We start from the raw sequence: 19,304 nt of genomic DNA on the forward strand, positions 1-19,304 counted from the left end.
TTTTAATTTTTAAAAAAATTTATCTTGGGAGGGTAGTGGTATCCTCCCCCAAAATAGTTATAGAATAACAGCCGAGAAAATCACATTTCCTAATGCTATTACGTACTGACAGACGGATGGACACACGGATGGACAGACGGATGGACTCACGGATGGACACACGGATGGACACACGGATGGACTCACTGATGGACACACGGATGGACACACGGATGGACACACAGATGGACAGACAGATGGACACACGGATGGACAGACGGATGGACACACGGATGGACAGACGGACGGACACACGGATGGACAGACGGATGGACAGACGGATGGACAGATGGACGGACACACGGATGGACAGACGGATGGACACACGGATGGACAGACGGACGGACACACGGATGGACAGACGGATGGACACACAGATGGACACACGGATTGACAGACGGATGGACAGACGGATGGACACACGGATGGACAGACGGATGAACAGACGGATGGACAGACGGATGGACAGACGGATGGACACACGGATGGACAGACAAACTAAATTAGATTTAAAGTATATTAAAATTTACTATTAATTTATTATTATTTTCAAACACCTAAATAAATTCTTTAATTTTTTAGATGTCTAGATTAAATCAGGATTGTACGGTTTGTACGAAGCCATTGGATACGCAGCGTATCAGCTATGGAGGTGCGTAACTTTTATTATTTTTTGTTCTTGTTTTATCCAAGCTTTTCTATAATTACGGTAGGTCCGTCCATCCGTAATGGTTAGCTTTTTTCGTTAATTTAGGCATGTTAGAATTGTCCTATCGATTTTAAACTATGCATGGTGATTCCTGTAGTAGAAATCAAAACAACTCTATATTCGTTACCAGAATGTCATGTTGATTTTAAACTTTTTTGACAATATTTTTTATGTGATATTATTATGCTCTATATATGATTTTTGGAAAACTGATTCCTAGGAAAACAAATTATAATATTATAAGCGATGCATCTCTATGATCGAGTCCTCAAAATGTAAGTATGTCCTTTAAATAGTATCCTGTATTTAACAGCTTAGCAAAAAAATACGTGCAATGCCGTTTCAGAGCTTCGCTTTTATGGATGTTGTCATCCTTGTCAAAGTAGGGTTGACCGTCCAAACAATTGTTATATTACTTTCAAAATAACGTTATTGGTCCGATGGTCAATCGGTCATGCTTCAAAAGAAATATATTCTACATAATCTTGTATGAAGTTTTTATGATTTTTAACCTTCTTTCTCTTTTTTTTACTTAGTACTGAACATTGTTCCATGATATACTTTGTCCGTTTGTCCATTCATGCATTTTTTTTATACTTGTCAGATAAAGATTTTTTTTGCTTGGCTAAAATTTCAGTAATTTGTGATTGAAATCACATGTGGAATTTTATCAGATAGGAAGGGGACATTGGACTGTAAATTACACTAATATCCAAAGAACTGCATTATTTAAAAAAACTTAGATTGGTTGGATGTAAACAAATAATTAAATCAACAGAAGGAGTAATTTTGTCTATAATGCTTGGGCATTTTTTGTATATCAATTTATCATCCATTGTCTTATCCTCTTAGATCCCTGAATTATATTGAAGCTTATATCCTACTAGAGTTGGGCTCGATGTAATTATCTCGCTATTGGCTAGGTTTATTCAATGTTTTATTTACTTTCTTTTAGTTGTTTGAATTCTGACTATTAACCCTATTCTTCCATTATCTTCTCCCTGACGATTTCTTTCTTTAAAATTATTTAGAATCTTAATATTTTTTTTATTTCAAATTATCATCCTGAAAGGGTTAAAATGTTTAGTTAATTGTTAGATTTTAGTTCAATATCTGAACACATTACGCACGTATCGCTAGTATCAAATTATTTTAAAACTAAGTTTTCTTTTATTTACTATATTATAGATTTAAATTTTCTGTTTTATTGATACAAATTTAGTACTTGAATATAATTAAAATGAATTTATTCTTCATACACTAAAATAATAGGTCTTATTGTTCTGGTCAATGAGACTTTATTACGGTTTATTGGAGCACTATGAGTTTTAAACATTAATTCTTTGGAAAACTTGAGCTCATATATTGACATTTATTTCCTATATAGATCTGTCATGGATCTTGATGCAATTAAACAGGCTGTTTTGTAAATGTAAAAAATTGGAAGATTTCATTAAACAAAAGTTCCCGCAAATATAAGTATTAAATAATGCATTGCTGGAGGTCTGATTTTGAGAGATTGTTACTTTTTATTTTTTAAATAATAGACATGAAAATGAAAATTCTCAGATTTCTTGCAGCGGAGGAGTAAGGGGGGGGGGGGGCGGGGGGGGGGGGCACCCCTTCTAGAGAAATAGTTGAGTATAGTTGAGTGCAGGGAAAAGGGAATGATATTCTGACAAACGATTCTAAAGACAAATTTCCCCACAACCCCCTTCTCCTTCTCCTCCCCTTCTTACCCACCCCTCTTCAATTACTTGAAAAACCAAAATATACTTTCACCTTACTTTGAAAGGTTTCGTGATTATTTGTAGAATTGATTGTTAGAATAGCTACCCCTGAGTTGAGTAAGAGTTAATTACCATATAACGTTTTCAGTATTTTTTTTTAATGGGGGTCATGGGGATTTTTTTTCTCGCGTTGGTAGTGTCACGCTACCCTCCCCCCCCCCCCATATAAAACACTTTTCTAGATACAAGAAAAACTTACCGACATTGTTGTTTAATAGATTGTGCCTTTTGTAATGATTTAATTTTAAGCTTGAAATTAAAATGCTAACAATATTTACAACAGATGGCACATTTTTAAAAGCAAAGCTTTTCTGTAATAGGGTCCGTCTGTCCGTCACTCCGTCCGTAACGGTTAGCTCTTTTTGTTGATTTAAACATGTTAGAATTGTCCTATCGATTTTAAACTGTGCATGGTTATTCCTGTAGTAGGAACTCTATAATCGTTACAAGAATGTCCGTTTTAGAGCTTCGCTTTTATGGATGTTGTCATCCTTGTTTTTTTTTATAAAATAGGTTTCTATAATTCTATATGGATTTGATTTCCTTAACATAAATAGTTAGATGTTTTTTTTATAATAAATGCCATAACATAGAAAAATGAAAAATTTTTCCTTAATTTAGAATGCTAAAATGGACATCACTTATTGGTCAGTGAGGAGAGTGGATGCGGTAAAGGGCTTTAATGGGTGGATAGTTATTTTAGCCAGCTACAAGTTTTACTGTATAAATGTAAATGATAATCTAATGCAGATCCAAGGAATGATAAATCTATTGGTGTAACGAAAAAGCAAAATGAATTTGAATAAAAATTTAGGAGGCAGATTAAAAAGATCGTCATAATTTTTAAATATAAACCAGAATTAATGAAATGAAAAGCATTGCCTGAAGAGTAAATCACTTTTGAATACTCTTGCGAAAATGTTTGAAAATAATCGATGTACAATTACTTGGATGTTGCACCAGATTTTCATGTACTTTAATAAAGTGATACTCATAGCTGGCTTAAATCCACTTTACCCTACTACCTCCCCTCCCCTCACACTGGATGAACGAACTGACAAATGAGGACAAATTTTCCCTTCAATATATCCTAATGGCTAATAGGATAAAGTTAAGTTTAAACATTTTAGGATGGTTTTAAGCTATTTTCACTCATCTTGCAAAGTCAATAGATGTTAGTTTTTAATAAATTACGAAATTTTAACTCTTCACTAGTCATGGATGATTTAATCCTTGCCACGACTCATTTTTTTGCTAGTTGTTCAATGTTCATTGACTTTTTAGTTTGTGTGTGGCGTGTGTGTGTGTGTAAGTGTGTGTGTTAATGCACTATAATATATACACTTTCTTGCCATCGTCCTAATAGGACTAGTGGGCCTCCCCCCCCCCCCCACCCACTTCTCTACATGGAAACTTCTTTCAAGAATGGGATTAGTAAGCCCCCTCCCCCCCAAAAAAAATAATTAGCCTTAAATTTAGAACGGAATGATTGTAAACATATCGGTTCGGACGTTTGAGGGATCTTAATAGACATAAACACATAGCATAGGCCAGCATACATTTTAACATTAGTCAATTACGGTGTATACTGGCCTCTCATTGGCTATTCTATAGTATGACGTCAAAATCTGTGGAGGGACTTTAATTATCTTCCAAATTAACCGTTAAAGAAAGCTGGATCGTGTATTTCATTTTCCATTGTTTAACTTTATACAAAGTTATCCTAAAAACCTATGTCAATAAGTCCATAAAAAGAGGTTGACAATTTCTTGTTGAAATTAAACAGTTAACTGTTAAACAGTATTAAGTGATTATTAACCTTTTAGTCATTTATAATTAACTGAATGGGATAGGTGACTAATTATAGAGATATACAAGTATCATGTAAAGAAAACGAACCAACAGTCCGAACACAAAAGATTACTTATATGTAACTTTACATAATTTATTATTTTGCTCCTGGCAAAAAAAAACTAAAAATTAATAGTAGAAGCGAAGCTAGCATATAAGTGTAACTTTACAAAGTGTCTAAAAAATCAGCCATGTGACGTCATAAAAATGAGGGATTATCCATCTCTTTTTTTATTGTTTTTTTTTCTCTCCAAATTTTCTTCTCATCTCCCTCATTTTCATGAAGTCACGTGGCTGATTTTTTAGACACTTTGTAAAGTTACACTTATATGTTAGCTTCGCTTCTACTATTAATATCTAGTTTTTTTTGCCAGGAGCAAAATAATAAATGATAATTTCATGTTTACATCTCACACGCCACTTTAATAAAAACAAGAATCATATAAAAATCAATGTTTTAAAAAAATTAATTTTTATGTGGTGTCTTTTTAAGGCATTGAAATGAATTTTCAAAAAAATTGGATTATTTTGCTTTTTTTTATCTGTAATACAAAGTAAAATGATGTCTGTCCGTCCGTCCGTCTGTATGTCCGTCCGTCCCTTAAGTTCTCGGTAACCACTGAACCGATCAGATTCCACTCTTCAGGGAATATGCCTACTGGTCCTGTGGTGGTTTTAGACTATTTTCTTAGGAGGTGGGACATCCCCAATCCCCTAAAAAAATCCCCCTCAATTGGGACAAAGCCAACCGCTAGTTAGTTTATAAATAATCTTACTACTTTATATAATAGGATTGTTTAAAAAGAATACAAAACTAGCTGTGTTTTTCAAATAAAAAATTTCGATAATCTTAATTGACTTTTTTCCCCTTTATATTTGAAAATAATATGATATACTGACCTAAAAATGTTTTAAACACATAAGAATGATGTCTAGAAATTCAATATCTTGATAATTTTTAGGAACGCCGTGAGTCTAGACGTTATTTATGGCACTGTTATTAAATTTCTCTACTTTTTATAAATGGCAAAAAATTATTTTTATACCGGACAAAAGTTATTATTATAGTAGTTTAAAAACGGAGCTACTCTGCAGTTTTTAAAAGCGAGGCTTTTCTATAATTAGGGTCAGTCCGTCCGTACGTCCGTACGTAACGGATAGTTCTTTTCGTTAATTTAGGCATGCTAGAAAGCGAAGCAACTCTATAATCATTAACAGTATGTCCATACGTCCATTTTAAACATGTTGATTTTTCTACTTTTTTAACAACAAATTTTTATGTGATCTTATTATCCGATTGAACTGATTTTTGGTATATTGATTCCTGGGACAACAAAGTACAATGTTATCAGCGAAGCATCTCTATAATCAACTCCTAAAACAGTCAGTATGTCCATAAAAATTATCCTGTATTTAAGTAGTTTTTCAACAAATCTACTAAAAAATTATAATTTATCATTCAGATTATTCATTTCTGACACAAGTATTAATGTTCGTTTGTCTTTCCATTTCAGAGCTTCGCTTTTATGGATGTTGTCATCCTTCTTTTAATGTATGTCTGTCGGTAGCACGACAGAAAAACTGTGTGTTTACTCTGTTTGGAAAAGGTTTTGTAAAGGCTGGGATCTTAAGGGATAAGACAGCGATAAATTACATACACTCCCAATTATGATTAACAAAATTACTTCATCTGTAGATTTTTTTGTGCAAATGGTAGGACATTGTCAATAGTACCAACCAATCACAATTTAACAAAAGTACCCAACGTCAACCAATTTCATCTTTGGGTACCAGTATAATTTACTGTCCAATGTCCCCTATCTTCTTCGTATTTTCACAGTAGCTTCTCTCATATTTCTAGCCACTGTGGGGCAATCTCATAACCTAACCTAAACTAAAATAACCTACCAAAAGATACTGTGAAAATACGACCAAACACCCCTTAAGAGGCGTTGTCACGAAAGGGACTATACCCTAAGAACAATTAAATTTATTTTAGGTTCGTGTTGTCTGTCCTGTCGGACGTTTTTCCGTCGTTCAGTGATAACTGGGATGTACAGGATGTGTAAGCGCGATGCTAATTGTCCTATTCTACCGACAGACAGGTGCGTGCATTTTTTTCAGTTAGCGCGTTGATAATTCCTTTCTACAAGTAGAAGGATTAGAACTAGACAATTTTCCACGAATATTAAAATTAGTATCAGTTCTGTTTGAACGGGCCTTCGGCCCCTTGGGGCTAACACTCCATGTGCTTTGTATATCCTATTATGTAAATTAGTAAGAATTTTTGTCTGTAGCGAAGGATTCTTTACAGTGAAGCTTCCTATAGGTCCAGGGAGGTTTTTTTTTATTACAATGAGAGAGAGTAAATACCCCCCCCTCCCGTCCCCCTTAAAATAAATAATCCCTAACATTTTTACTACCAAATTTTGAATAGTATTTCATAATTAGGTAGGTTTTACATTATTAAATTACCCCCCCCCCCCCAAAAAAAAAAGTTTACCCCGGGGGTAAATTTTGGTGTAAACATTTACCCCTGTCAACAGATTACAGGGGGGGGGGTAATAACTCCCCTCCCAAACAAATTTTACCCCCGAGTAAAATTTTTTTGGGGGGTAAAAAAAAAGTTGCGGCGAGCTTCGCGCGCCATTTTACCCCCCCCCCCTTATTAATTTTCTTTTTCTTTTAAAAACTCGACTCTCCTACCCCCCTCCCCTCCATTCAGTGGCCCTAGAGGCTCCTTTAAAAATATTTTAAAAGTTAAAATGCAGTAATTTTTTTACGGTATAAAAAATTTTCAAATCACTTTTCTATCCGCTTTTAACTGGATAATCTAAAATCATTAATTATGGATTTATTATTAATGGAATTTTACACCAAATTAAGTACTCCATTAAAATGAAACTGGTAGCTGGCTAAGGAAACGATCACCCCAACCACACGGTCCACACCCTTTACCCCATCCCTTCCCCAACTATTGGCTAAACGAACTGACCAATATGTGATGTATTATTAGCAACCTAAATTGACAATATCTCCTGTCAAAATATCCACGTATATTTTTTTTATCCATTTCAACAATCCCCCCCTCCCCCCCCCCCTCCTCACCACTCCAGTCGATATTTTTACTGTAATTATGAGAAATCGTTTTCCCAGGTTGGTGAAGCGAAGCGGAGGTAAATTATTACAGAGTGCAAAAAAATTGATTAATTTATTTTTGGTTCGCTCGGCTTGGGACGTTTTCTTTTTAACTAGAATGATTATTTTCATAAGTAGCACAGCAATAGAAAGATCATTTTAGATACTAGCTGCTTTACCCCTTGTCTCTTGAGGAGGGCGGGAGATATTAACCTGTAGCTTTAGATCATATGCTTCAGACAGACATGAATAAAGCCTTATTACTTTGTATTATAGTACTAGTGGCTTCGCCCCTAGAGGCCTAGGGGCACTTGAAGAGTACAATTGGTTGACGTTGGGTAGTTTTGTTTTTTGAGGGGGTTGGGGGTGTCACACCCCCCAAGAAAATAGCCTAAAACCACCACAGGACCAGTAGGTATATTGCCTGAAGAGTAGAATCCCATCGGTTTAGTGGTTACCGAGATCTTAAGGGACAGACTGACAGACAGACGGTCGGACAGACATCATTCTACTTTGTATTATAGATAATGATAATTGTTTTACATCATTAATTTCTTAATGATTTTTCCCTATCAAATAAAATAGCCTAAAACAAATCCGGGACCTATGCAGAGCTTCCATAAAATAGAACTGTAGTTTTCAAAATTTTAAGCTAAAGAAAACAGAAAATCCAGGGAATGGCCGATAAATTGATGTACATCCCAAAGATGATACACAAAATTACCACGTCTGTAGATTAAAATTAGTTGTTAAAACATTTGAACATTAACTCAATAAACCAACCAATCAAAAGTCACTTAAGTCCCCAAAGCTGTTAGGTCACCGAATAAGAAAACGTTGTTATAAAACTTGTACAATACACATCTCATTGTCTCCTCTCTCTTTCTGAAAAAATCTCCTTTATATAAAGGATTAATCAGTTTTAATTGCATGTATTAATGAGGGGAGCAAATATGTATATACCTAGCTGCTTGCCAATAGTAATAACAAGGATGACCAACATCCATAAAAGCGAAGCTCTGAAACGGTAGGACAAACGAATATTTATACTTGTAGTGTGTCAGAACTTAAAAATCGGAACATAAATTAAATACAGGATAATGTTTAAGGACATACTTACGTTTTTAGGACTCGATTATAGAGATGCTTTGCTTATAACATTGTACTTTGTTGTCCCAGGAATCAGTATATCAAAACTCAAAACAATCGGATGATCTTATCACATACAAATTTGTTGTCAAAAAAGTTAAAAATCAATATGTTTAAAATGGACATACGGACATTCTGGTAATGATTACAGAGTTGCTACTCTTTCTAAATCGTACCTAACTACTACAGGAATCACCATGCAAAGTCGATAGGACAATTCTAACATGCCTAAATTAATGAAAAAAGCTATCCATCTCAGACGTACGTACGGGCGGACCGACCCTAATTATAGAAAAGCTTCGCTTTTAATAAAAAGTGTAAACTTTACAATTGATCACTTTAAATTTCTCATAAAAATCTCATTCTAAAACCGCGAAAATTTATTTTCTTATTTTTATAACATACTTATACACCGCAGCCCATTATAGATATATTATTGCTTGGATCTTACACTAGATTTTCATGTTCTTTAAAAAAATAACGATTCCCCTATCTCACCCCATATACCCCATCCCCTCCCATCCTAATTGAATGAACGAATGGACCAATAAATGAGTTCCATGTTGTCAAGCTACATATATTCTATGTAAAATAATGTAATATGAAATTAATTAAATGTGGATCACACTCAAACATTTGAATTCAGAAACGTTGTGCAGTTTTAAAAGTTAGATAGATAGATAGATAGATAGGGCGATAGATAGAGAAATAGATAGATAGATAGATAGATAGATAGATAGATAGATAGATAGAGAGAGAGAGAGAGAGAGAGAGAGAGAGAGAGAGAGAGAGAGAGAGAGAGAGAGAGAGAGAGAGAGAGAGAGAGAGAGAGAGCTTATAACATGAAACAGCCGCGCTGCTATTCAACGTAATTAATTCTTCCTTGTTTCATCGTACATTATCTTGTGAAAACATAACAATTCACCTTTTTTGTCGTAATAAAAGTGTTATTAAATCTTCTTTTGTTACATGCAACAAAAGATAATTTATTTTCTGTTTTTAAAAGCGAAGCTTTTCTATTTAAAAGCGAAGCTTTTCTATAATTAGGGTCGGTCCGTCCGTCCGTACGTCCGTAACGGATAGCTTTTTTTTGTTAATTTAGACATGTTAGAATTGTCCTACCGATTTCAAATTTTGCATGGTGATTCCTGTAATAGTTAGGTACGAGTTAGAAAGCGTAGCAACTCTATAATCATTACCAGAATGTCCGTACTTCCATGTTAAACATGTTGATTTTTTTTACATTTTTAACAACAAATTTGTATGTGACCTAATTATCCGATTGATCTGATTTTTGGTATACTGATTCCTGGGACAACAAAGTACAATTTTATAAGCGAAGCAACTCTATAATCAAGTCCTAAAAATGTAAGTATGTCCATAAACATTATCCTGTATCAAGCAGTTTTTCAACAAATTTACTTTTACAATTTACAATTTTGCTTTGACTCTTATACATTCGCATTCTGATTATTCAGTTCTGACATTATACAAGTGTTAATGTCCGTTTGTCCTTCCGTTTCAGAGCTTCGCTTTTATGGATGTTGTCATCCTTGTTATTACAATGTCTTAAGGAATATTAGTTATTTTCTTGTGCTTTTCCTTTAACTGTCTGTCGAGCCCTGAAACACCCATTATTGAATCTTTATATTGCTTATAAAAAATGACGTCATACTGCCCTATTGGTCATATAGTCTGTGTATTGGCCTATCATTGGTCATTTGTATTGTATGACGTTTTTTCTTGTACGAAACTATAAATAGCTTCCCCATTATCATTTTGAAATAAATTGAAAAAAAAGAAGGGGTGGATTTTGGAATCAAAAATAAGTAATCTGCTATTGATATATCACTGCAATCCTAATTTTTTTGTCCTCATTTGAACTGTACAAGATTTTACAGTTAGGGGGATGAAAATAATTCACTTCTACTATAAACCTAACATAATAATTCCCTCCTAAATTTACAAATTACATATCTATCTATAATACAAAGTAGAACTATGTCTGTTTGTACTTTGTAGCTTCTTATAAGTCCCGGTAAGGTTTATAACTATTTCGGGGGAGGGTAACACCACCCTCCCAAGAGATATTGCCCCTAGTATTAATTTAAAAAAAAACTAAAATAAAAAAATGGGTCTGGCTTCCCATTCCTTCCCCTACCTTAAAAATAGTGTTTAAATCTAAATTAAAAAAAGGGTTTTTGGATACAACTCTCCCCTCCTCAAGTGCCCCTAGAGGCCTCAAGGGGGCGAATCCGCTGGTTAAAAAGCTTCCAAGGCAACATTGAAGTTACATTGTAAAGGATAACCATATCGGTTCAGCGATTAGCAAGATCTCTCAGTACATACAGACACACCCAGGCAGACAGACATAAATCCTGTTACTTTTATAAAAGTATAAAACAAAAAAAGGTAAGGTGTACCGAGTGGTGGTTTTAAGCTATTTTTAATGGGAGGTTGGATTCACAAAAACATTTCCCTGATTCTCCAAACCGTTTCAGATAAGCGAAATATTGTCATCCTTTCCAGTTGTGACTCCTTAAAAGTATTCTCTGGTATATCTGAAGAGTGTACAAATTGCCAGGGATCTAAAGGGACAAGACAACCCATGATAATTTGATTTGAATACACACTGATGACAAACTAAATTTCCCCTTCAATAGATTAAAACTAATGGAAATTATACTGAATGAACCAACCATTCAAAATTCAAAATAAGCCACTAAAGTTGAATAATTAAACGTTTTTATAAAAATTATTATTATGCAACAGCCCAATGTCCCCTGCCTCCTTGACAAATTTATACTGATTGAAGTGGGAACTGATGACAAATCATATTTGAAGCTATATAAACATACCTTATATGTAAACTGTTCAAAGAGAAAATATAATGATTTTCAACAAATCATAAATCATCGACTTTAAATATATTCAGGATGAAGGTATATCCAACAAGTAAAATAAATCCAAAATGATATTATGGGGGAGAATGGGGGGGGGGGGGGGCAGATTATCCTTATCATCAGAGACACCCCCCCCCCTCCCATAAACTTTGGAACCCTTATTTAAATCCCGTAAAAATCCCGTAAAATTTTAGAGTTCTAATCAGTTGCTTGCAAAGGGTTCTGCCTAAGTGTGCATTATAACCAACCAAAATAATTTACACTCCTCCCCCCCCCCCCCCCTTAAATCAGAATCCAGGGGAGTGCATAATACAAACAACAAGTGGAGTGTTACCCATTCATATAATCAACATAATGAAAAACATTGAAGCCTCCATTAAATCGTTAAAAATGTGATGTGCGCAAATTTTTCAAACCCCTTATTTTTTTTTATCTTTTACAACCCATATCATAGCAGTTTAATTGAGATAGAAAAAAACAGAATAGTCTTTCATCTGCTAAAAAAAAGTTTTAGCTATGTATTTCATAAATTTCTCCCTTCCTCAAATCTTAACCGTAACATTAGCAATTTTTCCTACACGTGGTTTCTTATTATCTCAAAATATCACCAAACTATGGTTTCATTTATTGCCAATATAAAAACAGTTTAGAATCATTTAGGTGGAATTGTTGTACCACGAAATATCAAAATGGGCTCCCTTCTAAAATAGCAGAATTAATCGATTTCGGAGCCTTAACTGAGTATGAATTCAAATAGTTATCATCTTGCGGGAATAGTCTCTTTCGTGACAACGCCTTTTAAGGGCGTTTTGTCGAATTTTCACAGAAGCTTTTGATAGGTTATTTTAGGTTAGGTTAGGTGATTGCCCAGTAGGTTAGGCAATTAGCCCCCCAGGGTTAGAGCCCACAGCAGGGGTTAGAAATAGGAGAAAAGCTACTGTGAAAATACGAAGAAACTCCCCTTAAGAGGCGTTGTCACAGGGACTATTCCCTATCTTGTTCTTAATTGTAATATATAGGTAGATGTATGTTACCAATTAGAAATATAAGTGCAGAACAATATTATTAACAATAGTTATTTTCTGGTGTGTGATTTTGCGCAAAAATTTGTGGAATTGCAAATTTTGCTAGAGATATTTCATTTTTTGATTTATTATCTTCCTTAACCAACATTTTCAATCAGAGCTTGTTAACAGGCAAAAAATAATCTTAATGGCCTAGATTATAAATGTAAAAGTCCTTTTTATACCAAATTAATTTGATGTATGTGTGTCTGCTAAGATCTAGTAAACTGCTGGAACGATTGTTGTAATATTTTCATGGACGTAGACAAAGTGTTTCAAAAATTAGCCACGTGGCGTCACAAAAATGAGGGATTATTCATCTCACTTTTAAGGGTTTTCTCTCATCTCTCTCATTTTTATGACTTCACATGGCTGAATTTTGAGGCAATTTGTCCAGTTACATTTTTATAAAAATTTAGTTTTGGTTATTTTGGCAAGTTTTTTACTTTTTCAGAAATCGTTGTAAGTCATACACTCATGCGAATTCTCTCATCATTTGAATACTACAAACACATTTTCCACACCCCTCCCCATATTTCTCAATTACTAGACAAGTGCATAGCTGTTTAAAAAACATGAATTCCTGACCAACCAACAAACACATTCCTCTTCTGAAACTTAGAAATATCATATTTCAAGATAAAGTACAATTTGCCTGGAATGCCTCAACTTATTATACTGCATACAATCAATCAATTACTTTTTTTTAGGGCCAACTGTGGACCCTGCAGATACAAGAAATGTCTTAGTGTTGGTATGAATCCCTATCTAGTAAGATATGAGGTAAGCAAATCATTATTTTCCCAAATGAAAGCATTTCTAAAATGCAAAAAAAGTCTAGAAGGAAAAATTAAATTTTCACACAAAATTAAAATGAAATGTGCAGTCTATAAAGAATTTCGTCAAATGCAATTTGAAAAAACAAGGATGACAACATCAATAAAAGTGAAGCTCTAAAACGGTAGGACAAACGAACATTAATACTTGTATAGTGTCAGAACTGAATAATAAGAATATAAATGTATAAGAGTCCAAGCAAAATTGTAAGTAAATTTGTTGGAAAACTGCTTGATACAGGATAATGTTTATGGACATACTTACATTTTTAGGACTTGATTATAGAGTTCCTTCACCTATATGCTTTATCACTTACATAAAAAGTAGTTGTTAAAAAAGTTAAAATGAAAGTACGGACATTCTGGTAACGTTTATAGAGTTGCTGGCTTTCTAAATTGTGCCCAACTACTACAGGGATCACCATGCAAAGTTTAAATTCGAAAGGACAATTCTAACATGCTTAAATTAACGAAAAAAGGCTATCAGTTCCGGACGAATGAATGTACCGACCCTAATTATAGAAAAGCATCGCTTTTAGAAATAAGCTAAATATTTTTTCGATTATTTGCTCCCTAACCCCTTAAGAGCTTTTTTTGGGGCTCCAACCTAACTTCATAGGCTGTAAATTAGGCTTCAATTAGCTTTCTGGGCCTGCTTAAGAGTCAAGGCATTTCTTCCTACTATCATGTATTTATTTTATGATTTAGAATGGTAGGGAGGTACACCAGCAAAACCCCAAGTCTCCACCCCCCAGGACTCCATCAGAAATAAGAATAACAGCAGAAGAACCTATCCAAACTAATGCACAACATTTAAGTAGGTTTAATCTTTATCTTTATCTTTATTATCTATCTATCTGTCCGTCTGTATGTCTATCTATACATCTAACTGTCAGTCTGTCTGTCACTCTTTCAGTCTGTTTGTCTAGTTGTCTGTCTATCTATCTATTTATATGTGTTGATGTGTGTCTGTCTTTCTGTCTATCTATCTGTCTGTCTGTATTTTTATCAATCTGTCTAATTATCTCTCTCTCTCTCTCTCTCTCTCTCTCTCTCTCTCTCTCTCTCTCACACTCTTTTTCCATCTCTCTATTTATAAAAATCTATCTAGGATTTAATCTTTTACACCCATAAATAATTAATCACTACACTGTTCAACTACAATAATTAATTTAGTTTTTTCTCCTATGCATAATTCATTTTCTTCTCTCTCTGTTTATTTCTGTCTGTCTCTCGCTTTCTTTTCCTAAAGAAAATCTTACGGTAGAGACTTACAAAAGACCCCCCCCCCCCCCCACCCAACTCTTAAATTGAAAATAAGGGAAGTAGTTTTAGCTTGGGGCCACAACCATCCGGGAAACTCAGTTCCCAATATAACCTAACCTAACCAGACTAACCTGAAAGAAATCAGCAAAGAAAATAAAAACAATCCCCTACTCATATTTTGAATTATCTATCTATCTATCTATCTATCTATCTATCTATCTATCTATCTATCTATCTATCTGTCTATCTATCTAGGTGAACTGTTAGAACAAGTGAGTACAGCTAGTACGATAACATGGAAGGCGAGCGATGTCGTCCAAGTCAAAGGCATTATTTCTTACTATTTATTTTCATATTTTACCCTATGGATTAATAGGATAATTAGACATAATTTTAGGAGCGAAGCATATCCAAATATAAGAATGCAAGTATGTCCATATGAAGCAGCCTGTATTGATGTAATTTTGATAAAAATAAATACGAAATTTTCGTAAATCAATTGTTACCATTTATTTGTTACTAGCAACGAAGTCCCTAGCCTCTAGGGGCTTTGTATTTGAATAGTTAGAAAAGAGCAGAAAAAAAAAGATTGAAACAACCCCAAGACTTGTCGAGCTTCGCTTTTGTATGTTTTCATTCTTGTTAAAAGCGAAGCTTTTCTATAATAAGGGTCGGTCCGTACGTCCGTGACGGATAGCTTTTTTCGTTAATTTAGGCACGTTAGAATTGTCCTATTGATTTCAAATTTTGCATGGTGAATCCAGTAGTAGTTGTGTACAATTTAGAAAGCGTAGCAACTCTATAGTCATATTAGAATGTCCGTACGTCCATTTTCAACATGTTAATTTTTTCTCACTTTTTTTTTATCAAATAGTAAGATTATTAATGATTTATAGAGGAGAAGCCTGATAAATTTGAGCTGGACAGAGCAATCAACTATTCCCTAAAAAATAACCAGAATTCACATGAAAATTTCATTGATTTAGCAAATGTGAAAGACGAACATGTGAAAGACGAACCAGGTATCTATTTTTTTTATCTATTTGTCTACCTATAAGAAATAGAATTATTAGACAAGAAGCATAATATGACCCCAAAAATCGTCAATCTGAAAAAGGAACTTCTTCAGCAGACAAAACAGCTTAAACTTTTCGAGTATATAGTTTCTAGAAAGCTAACTTTATTCTAAGGAATTCCACTATTCCTAACTCATAAATATGATTTTGTTAACTTAAATTCATTTTTTTATTATTTTTATTATTTTATAACGATTGCAATAGATACAACATATTTATTATTAATGCAAAGATAAAACATAAATGTGAAACAACAATATGAAGGCAGTACTTCTTGTGATGGATTTGATCCGAGTAAAAGTTAAAAGAACAGATCTATAATAACTCTAATGTTGAAAATAGAAAATTTCAGTTTAATTCAACCAATGACAAGAGTTTAATGTTCTTCCACCCTCCTGCTATTGGTGGAATATGACATTGTGTCTCTTCAGTAATCTCTCTACTCTATTAGAATATACATTTTAACATCTACATCTACATGTCTATTTTACTATTTATTAGACTAATACGTGTTTTTATATCTAATTGATCTATTTTTTACTATATATTATTACTTGCTGATACGCCCCTTGAAGACTCAAGGGACGCCTAAGTTGAATGGGGTATAAATTTTTTATGTAGAGGGTGGAGAGGGGGACTGCCATTTACACATCAAGCAAATTTACAGTGGATGTGTTTTCGCCAGTGCAATGGATGTATTTATGACAAACTGAATTTTAGAAATTAAGAAAACATTTCGCCAAAAATACATTAACTGTAAATTTGCTGGATGTGTAAATGCTATAGCCCCGGTGGAGATACCCTACTCCAAAATAGTTAAAAACCTTCCTTGGACCTATTAGAAAGTTTGCTGTAAAGGAGAGGAATATTTAGTGGTTAGCGAGATCCTTCGCTACAGACAAAAAAAACTTATTAATTTATATAATAGGATTATACTTTCATGTTATTTTTTATCATACCATCTACTTTAATTTCTATTTGATTAATTTTTTGGCTGATTTCATATGAATTTAACTTTTAATTTGACTGTCTTTTTGGCTATTTATTCAATATGCAATATGCATGCATTTTAACATGCTTTTGACTACCTATTTGACCGTCTATTATAATATAAACTTGAATACCCAATTTGACATCAATTTTCAAACAATTGTAGAAGACGAAGAAATTCCCTCAAAAAATTAGTATGTTACGCCATGAAAACGAGGGACTATCCAACCCCCTTTTTAGGTGTTTCTTTCCCACTCCTCCTCTCCTCATCCCTCATTTTTATGACGTTATTGAGGGACTTTCTTCGTCTTCTAATTGTTCCATCAATTTTAACTTTTATTTGCATGTTAGTTCGACTTCTAATTTGACTATTTATTTAACTATCATTTACCATTTGATAATATTATTGACTATTTAAATGTCTATCTAGTTAGCCATCTAAATATTAGAAAATCTATTTGAGTTCCTATTTAATCATAAATTTCCCTATCTACTTATCCATTTTTTTTACCTAATTTCAACCAATGATTCGAGTTTTTTTTGGTTATTTTTTCTTTTTCTTTTTATTTAGTGGATAATTTTGAGCCCATGATAGTGGAAACCATCCAATCTCGCCCCTCTGTTATTCAACTTAACCCAGCCTTTTCAAGGCACCACTTTCTATCAAGGTAGGTCATAATGGCTTCGCCTCTAGAAGTCATGTTTTCATTTATTTTTTGCTTTGAAAAAAGAAAGAAAGACAAGTTTTATGGGTGGGGGGTGGGGGGGATAAGAAATAAACAAAACATAATATGGCCAATAACCGGTTTAAGTCCACCGGATATTAATCGGTTTCGAGGCCATACTCAAATTTTTTTTGTATAACTGTGTACATCTATTTTATAATATCTATGATATTCTATTTTTTTTAGATTTTAACGAGAATGAAGACAATCATCGTTTAAAATTTATTTTAATATTTCCTTAATTGTAAATATAATTTTATATACCATGTATAAAAATTTACATAAACATCCATTATTTCCATTAATATTGTACTACAAAAAAGCATCGAATTTCTCACGAACTGTTCAAATTATTTCTAGTATGGCTTTGAAACCGGTTAATAGTCGTTGGATTAGAACCGGTTCTGGGCCATACTGAGAAAAATCATTTGTCGTATCGTATTAAAAAAAAATTCTTTGGCCTCTCGGGTCTAACAAAACTGGAAATAATATCAGCAAAAAGCTGTCTATAATACGATGCTATGAATAACTGTTCCGTTGTGGCTTCGAAACCGACTAATGTCCGCTGGATTGAAATCTCTGATTTCAAGACCTCTCTTTATTTTATGGTCAGCGGAAAACTGTCAATAATACGATGAGATAATAATTGATATTGAACTGAATTATGATATAGTTACCATAATTTCAACCTAATTTAATCTCGCCATCTCTATATAATGCAATCTAAAAATAAATTATATTATTTTTAAAAGCGAAGCTTTTCTATAATTATGGTCGGTCCTCCGTCCGTACGTCCGTCCGTCCGAGATAGATAGCTTTTATTCATAAATTTAGGCATGTTAGAATTGTCCTATCGATTTCAAACTTTGCATGATGATTCCTGTAGTAGTTGGGCACGATTTAGAAAGCGTAGCAGCTCTATAATCATTACCAGAATGTCCGTACGTCCATTTTAAACATGTCGATTTTCTACTTTTTTAACAACAAATTTTTAAGTGATCTAATTTTCTGTTTGATTTGATTTTTGGTATATTGATTCCTGGGACAACAAAGAACAATATTATAAGCGAAGCAACTCTATAATCAAGTCCTAATGATGTAAGTATGTCCGTAAACATTATCATGTATCAAGCATTTTTTCAACAAATATACTTACAATTTTGCTTCGACTGTTCTGATTATTCAATTCAGACACTATACAAGTGTTAATGTCCGTTTGTCCTACCGTTTCAGTGCTTCGCTTTTATGGATGTTGTCATCCTTGTTGTATAAAAATGTATTTGTATTTTTTATGAGCTATTATTTGTGGCGATTTCAAAGTTTATTTTAAAAACATGGTTTAAAAACTCCGTTAAAATGTTATAATAACTTAGTAAAAAACCTTTTTATGGAATTAAAATTTGAAAAAAAGGCATAGTACAGAAAAAAAATCATTTTTTCTTTGGCATTTTAATGAATTTCTTATAAATATACCTTCTTTAGAAAAAAAAGACATTTTAAATTTTTTTTTAGTTTTTACGTCCAATTTATTTCAAAACTTTTAAAAATATTATGTACAGAAAATGGCAAAATAAATTTCCATTAAAAAAATAAATACAGAATTTAAACTTTTTTTCTATTTATTTCTTATAGAAATTTAATATGAACATATATGTGTATTCAATAGAATTTCTCAGCAATACCTATTTTATTGCATATTTGTGGATCTTTTCTTACCTGTTTTAATGCAATTTATTGTAAATACAATTAATTTTATGTATGACTCCTA

The 19,304-nt window shown here is 33.3% G+C and overlaps 1 protein-coding gene across 1 annotated transcript; it reads left to right on the forward strand.

Annotated features, from left to right (window-relative positions):
* Nucleotides 1-624: 624 nt before the first annotated feature.
* Nucleotides 625-18,300, forward strand: LOC145330372 (uncharacterized). Its single transcript, XM_080175010.1, has 8 exons — nt 625-691; nt 6,389-6,494; nt 13,354-13,426; nt 14,188-14,296; nt 15,001-15,072; nt 15,642-15,767; nt 17,383-17,479; nt 17,723-18,300. Exons 2-8 carry the CDS (start codon nt 6,442-6,444, stop codon nt 17,727-17,729), a joined length of 537 nt encoding a protein of 178 aa, XP_080031136.1. The 5' UTR covers nt 625-691; nt 6,389-6,441; the 3' UTR covers nt 17,730-18,300.
* Nucleotides 18,301-19,304: the final 1,004 nt, after the last annotated feature.

The sequence above is a fragment of the Acartia tonsa genome, chromosome 10 (assembly GCF_053477335.1).
Source record: "Acartia tonsa isolate MP-2025a chromosome 10, ASM5347733v1, whole genome shotgun sequence".
Classification (NCBI taxonomy): Eukaryota; Metazoa; Arthropoda; class Copepoda; order Calanoida; family Acartiidae; genus Acartia; species Acartia tonsa.

Coding starts and splice junctions, on each gene's coding strand:
- LOC145330372 (XM_080175010.1), top strand. CDS start 6,442: ATGTACAGGATGTGTAAGCGCGATGCTAATTGTCCTATTCTACCGACA. Junction 6,495..13,353: donor CCTATTCTACCGACAGACAG/GTGCGTGCATTT, acceptor ACTTTTTTTTAG/GGCCAACTGTGGACCCTGCA. Junction 13,427..14,187: donor CCTATCTAGTAAGATATGAG/GTAAGCAAATCA, acceptor TTTATGATTTAG/AATGGTAGGGAGGTACACCA.